Source organism: Rattus norvegicus, chromosome 13 (genome assembly GCF_036323735.1).
Source record: "Rattus norvegicus strain BN/NHsdMcwi chromosome 13, GRCr8, whole genome shotgun sequence".
In the NCBI taxonomy this organism is placed as follows: Eukaryota; Metazoa; Chordata; class Mammalia; order Rodentia; family Muridae; genus Rattus; species Rattus norvegicus.
Window position 1 is genome coordinate 99,286,988 of NC_086031.1, and position 12,628 is coordinate 99,299,615.

General features: G+C 45.6%; 1 protein-coding gene across 2 annotated transcripts in view; it reads left to right on the top strand.

Annotated features, from left to right (window-relative positions):
- The first annotated feature begins 1,996 nt into the window (after positions 1-1,996).
- Positions 1,997-12,628, top strand: part of Rab3gap2 (RAB3 GTPase activating non-catalytic protein subunit 2) — a 73,834-nt gene continuing 63,202 nt past the window's right edge. The window contains exon 1 of one of the 2 annotated variants that reach the window (XM_039090580.2): positions 1,997-2,236. In XM_039090580.2, coding sequence (XP_038946508.1) covers positions 2,125-2,236 — 112 coding nt within the window. In that variant the 5' untranslated portion in view covers positions 1,997-2,124. The remainder of the gene's footprint in view (positions 2,237-12,628) is intronic. The other variant, NM_001040154.3, reaches the window with a different exon arrangement.

Below are 12,628 nucleotides of genomic sequence, written 5' to 3' on the forward strand. Positions count from 1 at the left end.
GGTCCCCGATACTTGAAATACCTTACAGTAAATCTATCCAACATATATCTTATGGGTGAGCTGATGTGATACAAAAGTCATCTCATTTTGTAAAAGTTGCCCCAGTTTAGAAGCAGGAATTAAAAGTAACAGTCAGGGTACTCAGTTACCATTTGTGTCAGTGTTGGGCCCAAGTGTTCAACAGGCCTGACAGAAAACAAAGGTCCATACCCCATCTGATACTCTAAAAATTATTTCTGGGGTTGGGGCTTCAGCTCAGTGGTAGAGCACTTGCCCAGCAAGCTCAAGGCCCTGGGTTCGGTCCTCAGTTCTAGGGAAAAAAAATTATTCCTGTAATATCCTCTGCCTAATAGAAACTGGATCCCACCTGTTTCCTTTAGGAAATGAATACCCACAGGCTTTAGCATAAACACTGAAACCAATATCCGTTTTGCCTATTGTTTTTTTTAAGTTTTATTTTATATATGAGTTTGCTGTCTTCGGACACACCAGAAGAGGGCATCAGATGGTTGTGAGCCACCCTGTGGTTGCTAGAATTTGAACTCAGGACTTCTGGAAGAGCAGCCAGTGCTCTTAACCACTGAGTCATTTCTCCAGCCCGCCTTTTTGTTTTTATTTACATTAGAAAGTAGGTTAAATGGGCTTCAAGAGCTTCATCAGAGAAAGAGCAATTTTTTTTTCATTTACAAAATTAGGATAACACTTTTTTTTGAAGTTCATCATGGTGTAGTACACACATATAATCCCAGTGCTTGGACATTGAGGGGGATTGAAAGTTTGAGGCTAACTTGGGCTATATAGTCCTTATCTCAAGCAATCAAAGAATCAAGACTCTTTGAAGACATTTGTGACAGTCTAATGAGACAAGGTATGGAAATGTACTTTCAAATCCAATTGAAAGACTCAGGTTAATTTATGTGTATATACTTCAGCAAATATGTATCAAGGACTCGACTTGATTCCATCCTAAAGATCAGGTATATAAGGGGTTAAACAGAACCCCAGTCCTCCAAGAGTAAAAACGGTGATTTCCTGATTAAAAAAGAAAAAGTAAGGAAAAGTATCCGGTCAGCCATCCTGGTTACGTTCTGCCATCAGTGTTGTTCTTTCTCCCCTAGCATTCTTTCAATTTTAGTTAGCTGAGTAATTGCTTCACTTGGCCTGTGGTAGTCACTAGCTTTTTAGTTCTGTGGGGGCGTGTCCTCTTTTGTCCTGAAGCCCTGTACTTAGAGTGTGGCTGGTACAGAAAACACTAACCGATATTTGTTGGGCAGTTGAACCAACGGATGAAAAAGCAAATGGATGATTAAAACGCATGATCCAATACAGCGCAAGTCATACTAATACATCGGGCTCTCACAGTGCCCTGGCAATTAATAGGAGGAATTAATACGACCCCTTATGGAGCTGCTTTCCAGAGCTTTGTTACTTAAGACACTGTCTCACACACACTGCAGCCCACGTTAGTGGCTTCAACAGCCTGAAATCCACCTGCCTCAGACTTCTGAGGTAGGAAGGAGGGTTACAGGTATGGCGCGGCAGACTTTTTGGAGGGGTGGTTGGGGTTGGGGGAGAGGTTCAGTTGTATATTGCATGCTGAGAATAGTCGTGCACATTAAAAAAAATATATACGAAATTCTCAAGGCACCTATATTTTCGCAGGCACCTGCCCACACTCAGCTTAAACAGCCTCCTCAGTGAACTATCTAGGTCGTGTCCGTAGAAGCGCACCAACAAGATTGTTTGGGTGACTCGATGGCCCCCGCAAAGTCCAATTAGATCACCTTTGGAGGAAGGCCAGAATGACTGGACAAGCTCGCGTAAGGGCGAGGACCTAAGAGAGCAGCCAGGCGCCACGTCTGACTCTCGGCCACAGCACCGCGAGTCACATGTCCCGGACTGCACCCTCCCTCCGCTCCCGCTCGGCCTGCGCACGCGCAGCTTCGGGGCGGGCTACGCATGCGCATCACCCTCGCCCCGCGGGGAGTGCTGACAGCTTCCGGTCTGGCGTCCCCGCCCCCCGGGTGGCTGAAGCTTTCGGGTCTCGGTGCTGTCAGCCGTAGGGTAGAGTGGGCCGGGCGTGGCTAGGGACCACGAGCCCGGCGAGGCGGGGTCCCTGCAGCCATGGCCTGCTCCATCGTCCAGTTCTGCTCCTTTCAGGACCTGCAGTCCGCGCGCGACTTCCTATTCCCTCAGCTGCGGGAGGAGACCCCCGGAGCCCTGAGAAGGGACCCCAGTAAGTGTCCAGGCGACCGGGACGCGGCCGAAAGCTTCCCCTCGGCGTCCCGTCTCTCTCAGCCTCAGCTTTCTGCGTCTCGCGTCCTGTCGCCTGTCTGTCACCGTTCCCCACCCCCTCCTTCCCAGTTCCAGCTTCACGTCTTCTCCCTCTGCCCACCACCTGCTCCGGGATCGCATCCCCTGCCCCAGTCCCTGCCTAATGTCAGTCCTCTACCCTGTGCTTGTCCCCAACTCCCATCCCACTCCATCCCTGGGACTGTGGCCTTTGCTCTGCTTAGCATCCCCACCCTCTTCCATCACTCTTCTGTCATTCGGATTGACGGAATAAATGGCCGATTGGCAAGTGAAGGGCTTTTTAAGGTGGTGAGTAAACTCCCAAATAAGAAAAGTAACCTCTTAGGAGGTGAAGAGAAGCCAGGGTAGGTTCTAAAAATTACAGCCACATGGTCTAAGAAAGTTAATTGGCGTTTATTGAGGTGAGAAACAGCACCTGTTATTACCATCAAAGAATGTTAACAAGCCCTTCTTCAGGAGTATAAATCCCAAGGCTGGGTTATTAGATGCTGTATATTACCTGAGGATTTATTATATGCGCCTTTGTTTCTCCTTTTGAAAGAGGGTACCTTGTGCTGCTTTTTTTATTTTTAATATGAAAACCATTTTTGCTCCTTAGCTTTGCTACTTCGTACTATAGCAAAGTGGTGATATAAAACCCAGTAATAAAAATCCTCTCCCTTTCACAATTTAGAAGCTATTGCAGGGCACTAGGAAGATTCGGCCTCACACTCAAGGTCAGCTTGGGTCTGTCTGAAAAATGACTGAAAATATCAAATTAGGAATGAATAGTCTGTTCCAGTCATTGCTGCTACATGCCACTTAAATTTGGTAGTTTCCGTCTTGTTGGACCTGTGATTCCCTGGTAATATCGCACGTGAACGAGGGTGCCCTAACATGCTACATGGCTTAGCAGGCATGTGTGTTGAGAGAGAAAGACAGCCATATCTGAAATGCTTGTGGTTTGTCCAAGTGAGCAGGTAAAACTCGCACAGTAGAGACATCCAACACTTGCTATGGCATCGGGAGTCAGGACATTCATTAGTTAATTCATTTAAAGTGTGAAGTGTGGTTTCAGTCTATAGGATTGCTAAATATTGTGTTTTGAACTTGCTACAGAAGATATAACCTTAGAGACTAAAGTTGGAGAGTCTGATAAAGGTTCTTGGAAAGGTGGAAGAGAGTAGCAGAGAGAAGCCAGGTGACGGAAATGTTTTGGAAGCTGAAGGAGAGGATATGATCCCGCTAAGGGGTGGTCAGAAGTTTTGAAAATGTGACAGAGGTCAGATAGGACTAAGAAAGCGCCCACTGGTGTGGGGAAGATGACAGTGACTGGGACCCTAGCACTGTTTTTAGTGGCACAGTGGCCAGAAGTGTGGGTGTAGGGCGTTGGAGGAATCGGAAGGCGGATAGTGAAGAAGGTTGTGAAGGACAACTGATGTGGGGTGAGAAACGGGATGTGGAGAAGAGGATCCCATCTCTGTACTGTTGGCCACCATCCCAGTCCAGGCCACCGTGTCTCAGCCTGGGCCTACTTCTGGGCCCCTCTTAGCTTCTTCTAATTAGCTTTCAACAATAGTCCTGGTAAACTTTAGGGTGTGTGTGTGTGTGTGTGTGTGTGTGTGTGTGTGTGTATTTGTATTTTCTCACATTCTCCTCCTTATAATCCATACTGGTTCTTATTGTACTTTAACTTAAAAATCAATAATTCTGGGGGTTGGGGATTTGGCTCAGTGGCAGAGCGCTTGCCTAGGAAGTGCAAGGCCCTGGGTTCGGTCCCCAGCTCTGAAAAAAAGAACCAAAAAAAAAAAAAATCAATAATTCTGGACCAGTGAGAAAGCTCAGCAGGTAATAGTACTTACTTGCAAGCCCGACTACCCAGGTTTGATCTGAAGAGCCCATATGATGGAAGGAGGGCACTGACTCCTGCAAGCCCCTCACCCCTGCACATACACCATGGCACAGGCATGTGTTGGTGAGTGCACACACACACACACACACACACACACACACACACACTAAATGTCTTTTAAAATCTAAATTCCTGTGAGGGTTCTAAGACCCTTGAGGTCTACTTCCTGCTGCTTCCTTTTCTGCCTCTCTGCCCATTGGCTTTGAGACAGAGTCACACTCAAGCACTGGGTAGCTGTCCTAGAACCTGTTCTCCCGTCCAGCCTCTTGAAGGCTGGAATGCAGACCCAGCCACGCTTACTCGAACCTGAGGCTTTTGCTCTTGCTGTTAACTGGGCCTGGGATGTTGTTTACAGATTTCTGTGTGCTACTCACGTCTTTTGAGTGTCAGCTTAAATGTCAGCTCCTCACAGCAAACCTTTGCTCCAACCTCTTATTCTCAAACATAGCATTGTGTGTCGTCACTATCTCTGCACTGTCCATGTGGTACCTCAGGACTTATTGTGACTTTTGAGCCTTAAAATATGGCCTTGAAACTGAGAGTACGTTTTTAATTAAAAGCCAAGTGTGGATTATGACTGTAATAGTTTTCCTGGTACAGGGAAAACTGTAAAAATCAGAACTCTACAGATTAAGGACATAAAGTGAACTTGTCTGTGAGCAAGGCCATACAGGGAAGAGCAGAGCCAATCCTAGTCTAGCCAGCTGGGAATGCAATCACCTTGCATCTAAATGAACTTGGACTCTGTCTATAGACTATTGCACTTTTAAATCAGATTCTTCGGTTTGTACTTATTGCCATTATTATGGCTGAAATCCACTCATTTGGGAAGTAAAAAACCAGCAGCCCCCTTTCAGAAATTAAATTTAACTTGTGTTAAATGAAGCTTTAGTTTACAGATAAAAGTTGACGCCATAACTCTTATACAGATAGTGTGCTTGACTTTCTTAGAATGACCCCGGGCCACGGAGCTATCTTTACTAAGCGTCCAGTTTGGCATCACAAAAACTTCGACTTAAAACTTCTGTTACAGTGAAAATTGTATAAAGTAAAGGTGAAGCTAGGAGATACAGGGGCAGAGCACATATGTGGCAAGGTCCTGGGTTCAGTTCTCAGAACCAACTGAGAGCAAGGTGACGTTAGCAGAGCCGGTAGGTAGGATCTGACAGGCTGCTGATGGCCGGCCGCCTCTCTTCGCTTTGCTGTTTTTAAGTTTTGCTATTTTACTGGGAAGCAAGATTCCTGCAGGCATTTTAATTTTTCTGTCAGATACAGAATTCATTTGTTAGCATAATTCATGTCAAGAGGAGATGTAAAACAAAAGATGTAGTTACTTGTGAATTGTGGAAGCCTATCACTTGACTTAACCGTACTTTAATAGTGCTTTCGACGTGTATACCAGCTGTAGACGACAACTGCTACCTGGACACCCAAACCCACAGACCATAACTCAAATGGCTTTTTGTTATTCTGCATCATTGATTATAAGACTATAGTTTGTAGCTTTAAAACATCTTGAACTCTGGTGCGGAGAGATGGCTAAAGGTTAAGACCACTTACTGCTCTTCCAGATGACCCAGGTGTGATTCCCAGCATCCACATGGTAGCTCTCAACCACCTGTAATTCCAGTGCCAGGGGACCCAACACCGTCTTCTGGCTGTTGGGGACACTAGGCACACAAGCAGGCAAAACAGACTCATACATAAAATAAAAACATAAGTAAATAATGAATGAAAGATCTTGAACTCTCCTGTTTCCCAAATGTACCGGCTGGTTTTATGTCAGTTCGATGCAAGCTAGAGTCATCAGAGAGGTAGGGGCCTCAATCTAGAAAATGCTCCCTCAAGAGCTAGCTGTCAGGCATTTTCTTAATTAGTGATGGATGTGGGAGGCCCAGCCCACTGTGGGTGGTGCCATCTCTGGGCTGGTGGTCCTGGTTCTGTAAGAAAGCAGGCTGAGTAAGCTACAGAGGAGCAAGCCAGTAAGCAGCATCCCTCCATGGCCTCTGCATCAGCTCCTGCCTCTAGGTTCCTGCCCTGTTTGAGTCTTGTTCTGACTTCCGTCGAAGATGGACTGTGATGGAAGGTGTGAGCTGGGTAAACCCCTTCCTCGCCAGCTTGCTTTTGGTCCTAGTGAGCTGGGTAAACCCCTTCCTCGCCAGCTTGCTTTTGGTCCTAGTGAGCTGGGTAAACCCCTTCCTCGCCAGCTAGAATTTGGTCCTAGTGAGCTGGGTAAACCCCTTCCTCGCCAGCTTGCTTTTGGTCCTAGTGAGCTGGGTAAACCCCTTCCTCGCCAGCTTGCTTTTGGTCCTAGTGAGCTGGGTAAACCCCTTCCTCCCCAGCTTGCTTTTGGTCCGTGTGAGCTGGGTAAACCCCTTCCTCGCCAGCTTGCTTTTGGTCCTAGTGAGCTGGGTAAACCCCTTCCTCGCCAGCTTGCTTTTGGTCCGTGTGAGCTGGGTAAACCCCTTCCTCACCAGCTAGAATTTGGTCCTAGTGAGCTGGGTAAACCCCTTCCTCGCCAGCTTGCTTTTGGTCCTAGTGAGCTGGGTAAACCCCTTCCTCGCCAGCTAGAATTTGGTCCTAGTGAGCTGGGTAAACCCCTTCCTCGCCAGCTAGAATTTGGTCCTAGTGAGCTGGGTAAACCCCTTCCTCCCCAGCTTGCTTTTGGTCCTAGTGAGCTGGGTAAACCCCTTCCTCGCCAGCTTGCTTTTGGTCCTAGTGAGCTGGGTAAACCCCTTCCTCGCCAGCTAGAATTTGGTCCTAGTGAGCTGGGTAAACCCCTTCCTCGCCAGCTAGAATTTGGTCCTAGTGAGCTGGGTAAACCCCTTCCTCCCCAGCTTGCTTTTGGTCCTAGTGAGCTGGGTAAACCCCTTCCTCGCCAGCTTGCTTTTGGTCCTAGTGAGCTGGGTAAACCCCTTCCTCGCCAGCTAGAATTTGGTCCTAGTGAGCTGGGTAAACCCCTTCCTCGCCAGCTTGCTTTTGGTCCTAGTGAGCTGGGTAAACCCCTTCCTCGCCAGCTTGCTTTTGGTCCTAGTGCTTCATTGCAGGAGTAGAAACCACAACGAAGACACCAGTGTTTTCAATTAACAGTAACTGTTAACAGTAGTTAGAAAGCAGATACCTATTTCAGACATGAGATCTGATTTCACTACTGTGTCGTCCTCAGGGGTAAGCGTGAGCCCCATTACACAGTGGCACAGTTGTTGGTGAAGCTGTTTTATAGTTTCTGAAGCTTATGCTTGAGTTGGGAAGAAAAGTAAATCATTTCTTAGTTTAGGTAATAGTTGTTTCCTGTTGGCACGCTTCTAGAAAAGAGAAGGAAGCATCCGGTAACTGCCAGAGCCACCAGAGCTAATGGCAAGTCAACTGTTTACTGGAACCTTTAGTGGGCTTACTTTGCATCATGGGATATAACAAGTATATTGAATATCAGCTTTTTATACGTGGTAAATATTATTGTATGAGATCTGCCACAGAGAAGCAGGCCATTAGTAGAAATTTCAACAGTTACCAAATGCCCTTAAAAGAGGAAGAACTTACAGAGAAGTTTTTATCAAGAGGAAATGGTCACTCGAGTGTTCTTCAGCCTCTTCACTTGGTTAATAACATCGAACACCTCCTGGGAATTCACCTCCTGGGTGCATACTGTTCAGTTAAAATCCTGTCTGCAACTTTGAAATACACAGCTAGTAACATCACCTGTCGTTACTGTACTGGTGGGTAGAAAACCAGTCACTCCTCCCGTCACTCACACCTCCTCTATCTCTCCCATGGCCACTGTCAAATCTGTGCCAGCCCCTCCCTCGGCACTCCTCCACCCCCACCCAGTCACTGTCCTCACACCTTTACCAGCCTCTGCCAACCACTCTTTTAGCCTCTCTGCTTTTATGAAATAAATGTTTTCATTTATTTGTTTTGAGACAGGGACTGGCTACTTGGCTCAGGCTGGCCTAGAGCTCACTATGTAGTCCAAGTTGCCTTTAAATTCAACAAGATCTGTCTCAGTCTCCCATGAGCTGAGATTATAGACAGGAACCACTGTGACTACATAAACTTTCCACCTTCCACATGTGAGGAAAATACACGGTGTTTGCATTTCTGTATCTGACTTAACTCATTAGCACTATGCCCTTCCTGTCTCATCTGTATTGCTGTGAATGAGAGCTCGTTTTTAATGGTCAAATAGTGCTCCACTGTGCATGTGTATTCATTGATCTATCAATAGGTCTCCAGGCTAATTCTGTATCTTGGCTATTTTGACCAGAACGACAATCAACTCAGGAGTATACCTCTTCAACCTGCTGATTTCCTTTGCTAGAGTTGAAAAGAATTCTGTGCCGTTTTCTCTGGTAGCTGTACTGTCTTGTAGTGACTTAATTCGCACCACAAGTGTTTCTCCACGTCGCCAGTCTTCCATTCTTGTTGCAGCTTTTCCATAAAAACTCCTCTTATCATGGTTTTGATTTGGCAGTTACTGCTGTTGAGCAGTTTTCCGTACACTTCCTGGGCATTTTGTCTATGCTGTTTACCCATTGTCTATGCTGTTTACCCATTGTCTGTGCTATTCACCCATTGTCTATGCTGTTTACCTATTGTCTGTGCTGTTTACCCATTGTCTGTGCTGTTCACCCATTGTCTATACCATTTACCCATTGTCTATACCATTTACCCATTGTCTATACCATTTACCCATTGTCTGTACCATTTACCCATTGTCTATACCATTTACCCATTGTCTATACCATTTACCCACTGTCTATACCATTTGCCCACTGTCTATACCATTTATCCAGTGTCTGTACCATTTACCCATTGACTATACCCTTTACCCATTGTCTATACCATTTACCCATTGGCTATGCCATTTACCCAGTGTCTGTACCATTTACCCATTGGGCCATTTGCTCATTTTTAATTGGATCATAGTTGTTATTTTGCTATTGAGTTGTTTGAGTTCTGTACAATCCTTGGTTACCATAGTTCTGTCATTTCCTGGCTGTTACTCCTTGGATTGGTTTTTGGTTTTGTTGTTGTTGTTTTTTTTTTTATCTTATCCCTCTAATATCTTTACCTACAACAATGTTCTGAAGTGTTTCTCCTATGTTTTCTAGTAGCTTCATAGTTTGAACTCTTACACGCGTCTGATTTATTTTTTATTTGATTTTTATATATGGCTGTTGTATAGAACTGTTTTTAAAAGCTCTACGCTTTTATTTTGAACATATTAATATTAGTTTGTCATTTGTCTTTAGCTTTACTAATGGGAAAGAACTTAAGGTTTTTTATTTTATCTTTCTGTTCTTTAAGACATCATACTTATATTCAATCTACTCTAATTACACACACCCCCCAACTTTTGAACTTCTCCCTGATCTCGCCATGTCCTTCCTCCAACCTCATGTCCTTATTTTTTTTCTTTATAGCCCACTGAGTACAGTTAGAGCCTCCCATATGCACATGGGGTTAGGGCCACCCATTGTATTATGGGAAACCATAGGAGCTGCACGCTCTGAAAGAAACTGACTCTTCCTCTCTCAGCAGCCACTGAGTGCCTGTTGCTTTCTGTGGGGTGAGGCCCTGTGTCTCTTGCTCACCCATGCTGGAATCCTGACTGGCGTGATCTTACGCAAGTCTTGTGCAGCCACAGTGGCTGCTTGCTTTTATTTTGAACTGTCTTCTGTTTTATTGTCATACTTATTGATTGCTGTCCATTTTAATGCCATAGATTGTCTCTGCCAAGTTACTCATCTCTCAAGAATGTGACAGGAATGGTCTTAAACATTTTCCTCCCAATTGAGCTTTAGAATTTAATATGTTTTAAAAATCAAATCCATACTGGGATTTTAATGAGCTTATATTCATTTGGAGAGGGTTGGCATTCCCATGACCAAACATTCTTCTTTCATGCTAGATTTATTGAGTGCAGTAGGCAGACATGATCAATACTAAAGACACATGTCTGAAATGAGAGATGTGATATATGACTACATGTAAAGTGATTATTACCATCTACCTAGCGCGTCTATCACGTCACATCCTATCTTTGGAAGACGCGGAGGACAGGACACTTTCGTTTTACTTTTAGCAGTTGGACAGTGCAGCACGTCCCTAAGCTGTATGTTGTTCTTCTTTCAGAAATGCTAACTATGAAGCAGAACACGATGATAAACAGGCACATCTATATTTTTCTTTACTGTGCATTGAAACTGTTACAGGTGCTCAAGTGATACTTTTAAAACGATCAGGCTTCGTTTATGTGCGCTTGAAACAACCCCCCCCCCCCCCGCCCATAACTATGATACAAGATTTGGCTACTATTCAGAGGATTCATTTTTTAAATATAAAAAGTGATTTCCACAAGGAAAGTATTGAGTATTGGGGAAGGTTAAAGAAGGAAGATGTAGAACTGAGCCTCTAGACAACGTAGAGATTAGTTTCAGTCATTTTACGCCCTTGTCACATTTCACACTGGCAAGTGTTCCTCAGCCTTGGTGGGGGAGGGGAGTCCCTCTTCTGTGCCATGCATATGCCTCTGCACATAAGACTCTACAGAACACTCTTAGAGCTGGTAAATACTGAGCAAGGGCCAAGGTACAGCATTACACGTATTTAAGAAATAGCTTTCCTTTATACTGACACAAAAATTAGGGAAACAGCATATTCACCGTAGTCTCAAAAACAAACAAGATTGTTAACCTTAGAATAAAGGTAACCATTGAAGTGATGGACCTCTATGGGGAACTTGAAAATACCGAAGGGAGAAGCTGAGGAAGACACTGGTAAGTGGAAAACCTCCCATGCTGATGGATTGTGAAAAAACCTGTAGATTCATTGTAACCCTGTTCACAATTCCAGCACCATCCTTCTCAGAAATAAAAAACCAAAAATCATAATTCACATGAAAGCACAACGCACCCTGGCTAGCTGAAGCATCCCTGAATAAGAGAATGATGAAGAGGAGCTGAGGAGCTGCCACACTGGGTTCACAGTTACCACAGGACATAGCAATGGAGGAGCCGCACACTGGGTTCACAGTTACCACAGGACATAGCAATGGAGGAGCCGCACACTGGGTTCACAGTTACCACAGGACATAGCAATGGAGGAGCCGCACACTGGGTTCACAGTTACCACAGGGCATAGCAATGGAGGAGCCGCACACTGGGTTCACAGTTACCACAGGACATAGCAATGGAGGAGCCGCACACTGGATTCACAGTTACCACAGGACATAGCAATGGAGGAGCCGCACACTGGATTCACAGTTACCACAGGGCATAGCAATGGAGGAGCCGCACACTGGGTTCACAGTTACCACAGGACATAGCAATGGAGGAGCCGCACACTGGGTTCACAGTTACCACAGGACATAGCAATGGAGGAGCCGCACACTGGGTTCACAGTTACCACAGGACATAGCAATGGAGGAGCCGCACACTGGGTTCACAGTTACCACAGGACATAGCAATGGAGGAGCCGCACACTGGATTCACAGTTACCACAGGACATAGCAATGGAGGAGCCGCACACTGGATTCACAGTTACCACAGGACATAGCAATGGAGGAGCCGCACACTGGGTTCACAGTTACCACAGGACATAGCAATGGAGGAGCCGCACACTGGATTCACAGTTACCACAGGACATAGCAATGGAGGAGCCGCACACTGGGTTCACAGTTACCACAGGACATAGCAATGGAGGAGCCGCACACTGGGTTCACAGTTACCACAGGACATAGCAATGGAGGAGCCGCACACTGGGTTCACAGTTACCACAGGACATAGCAATGGAGGAGCCGCACACTGGGTTCACAGTTACCACAGGACATAGCAATGGAGGAGCCGCACACTGGGTTCACAGTTACCACAGGGCATAGCAATGGAGGAGCCGCACACTGGATTCACAGTTACCACAGGGCATAGCAATGGAGGAGCCGCACACTGGATTCACAGTTACCACAGGACATAGCAATGGAGGAGCCACACACTGGATTCACAGTTACCACAGGACATAGCAATGGAGGAGCCGCACACTGGGTTCACAGTTACCACAGGACATAGCAATGGAGGAGCCACACACTGGGTTCACAGTTACCACAGGCTCACAGTAATGAAAACAGTTGAGACAGAGCTAAACACAGATCAATGCAATGGAGAGCTCTGAGCAGCTGTCAGTTACCTGATTTTTGACAAAGATGTCAAAAATGCACACTGGAGAAGAGACCTCATTTTCATCATATGATATTGGGAAAACTTAGTGTCTACACATAGAAGAACAAAACTAGATCCTTAACTACCCCCACAGACAAAATCAGCTCAGAATGGATCAACAGCCTCACAGAAGACCCACAACTCTGAAACATTTAGGAGAAAATGTAGAGAATATCCTGTAAGATATGTACAGCTCAAGGACTTTCTAAAA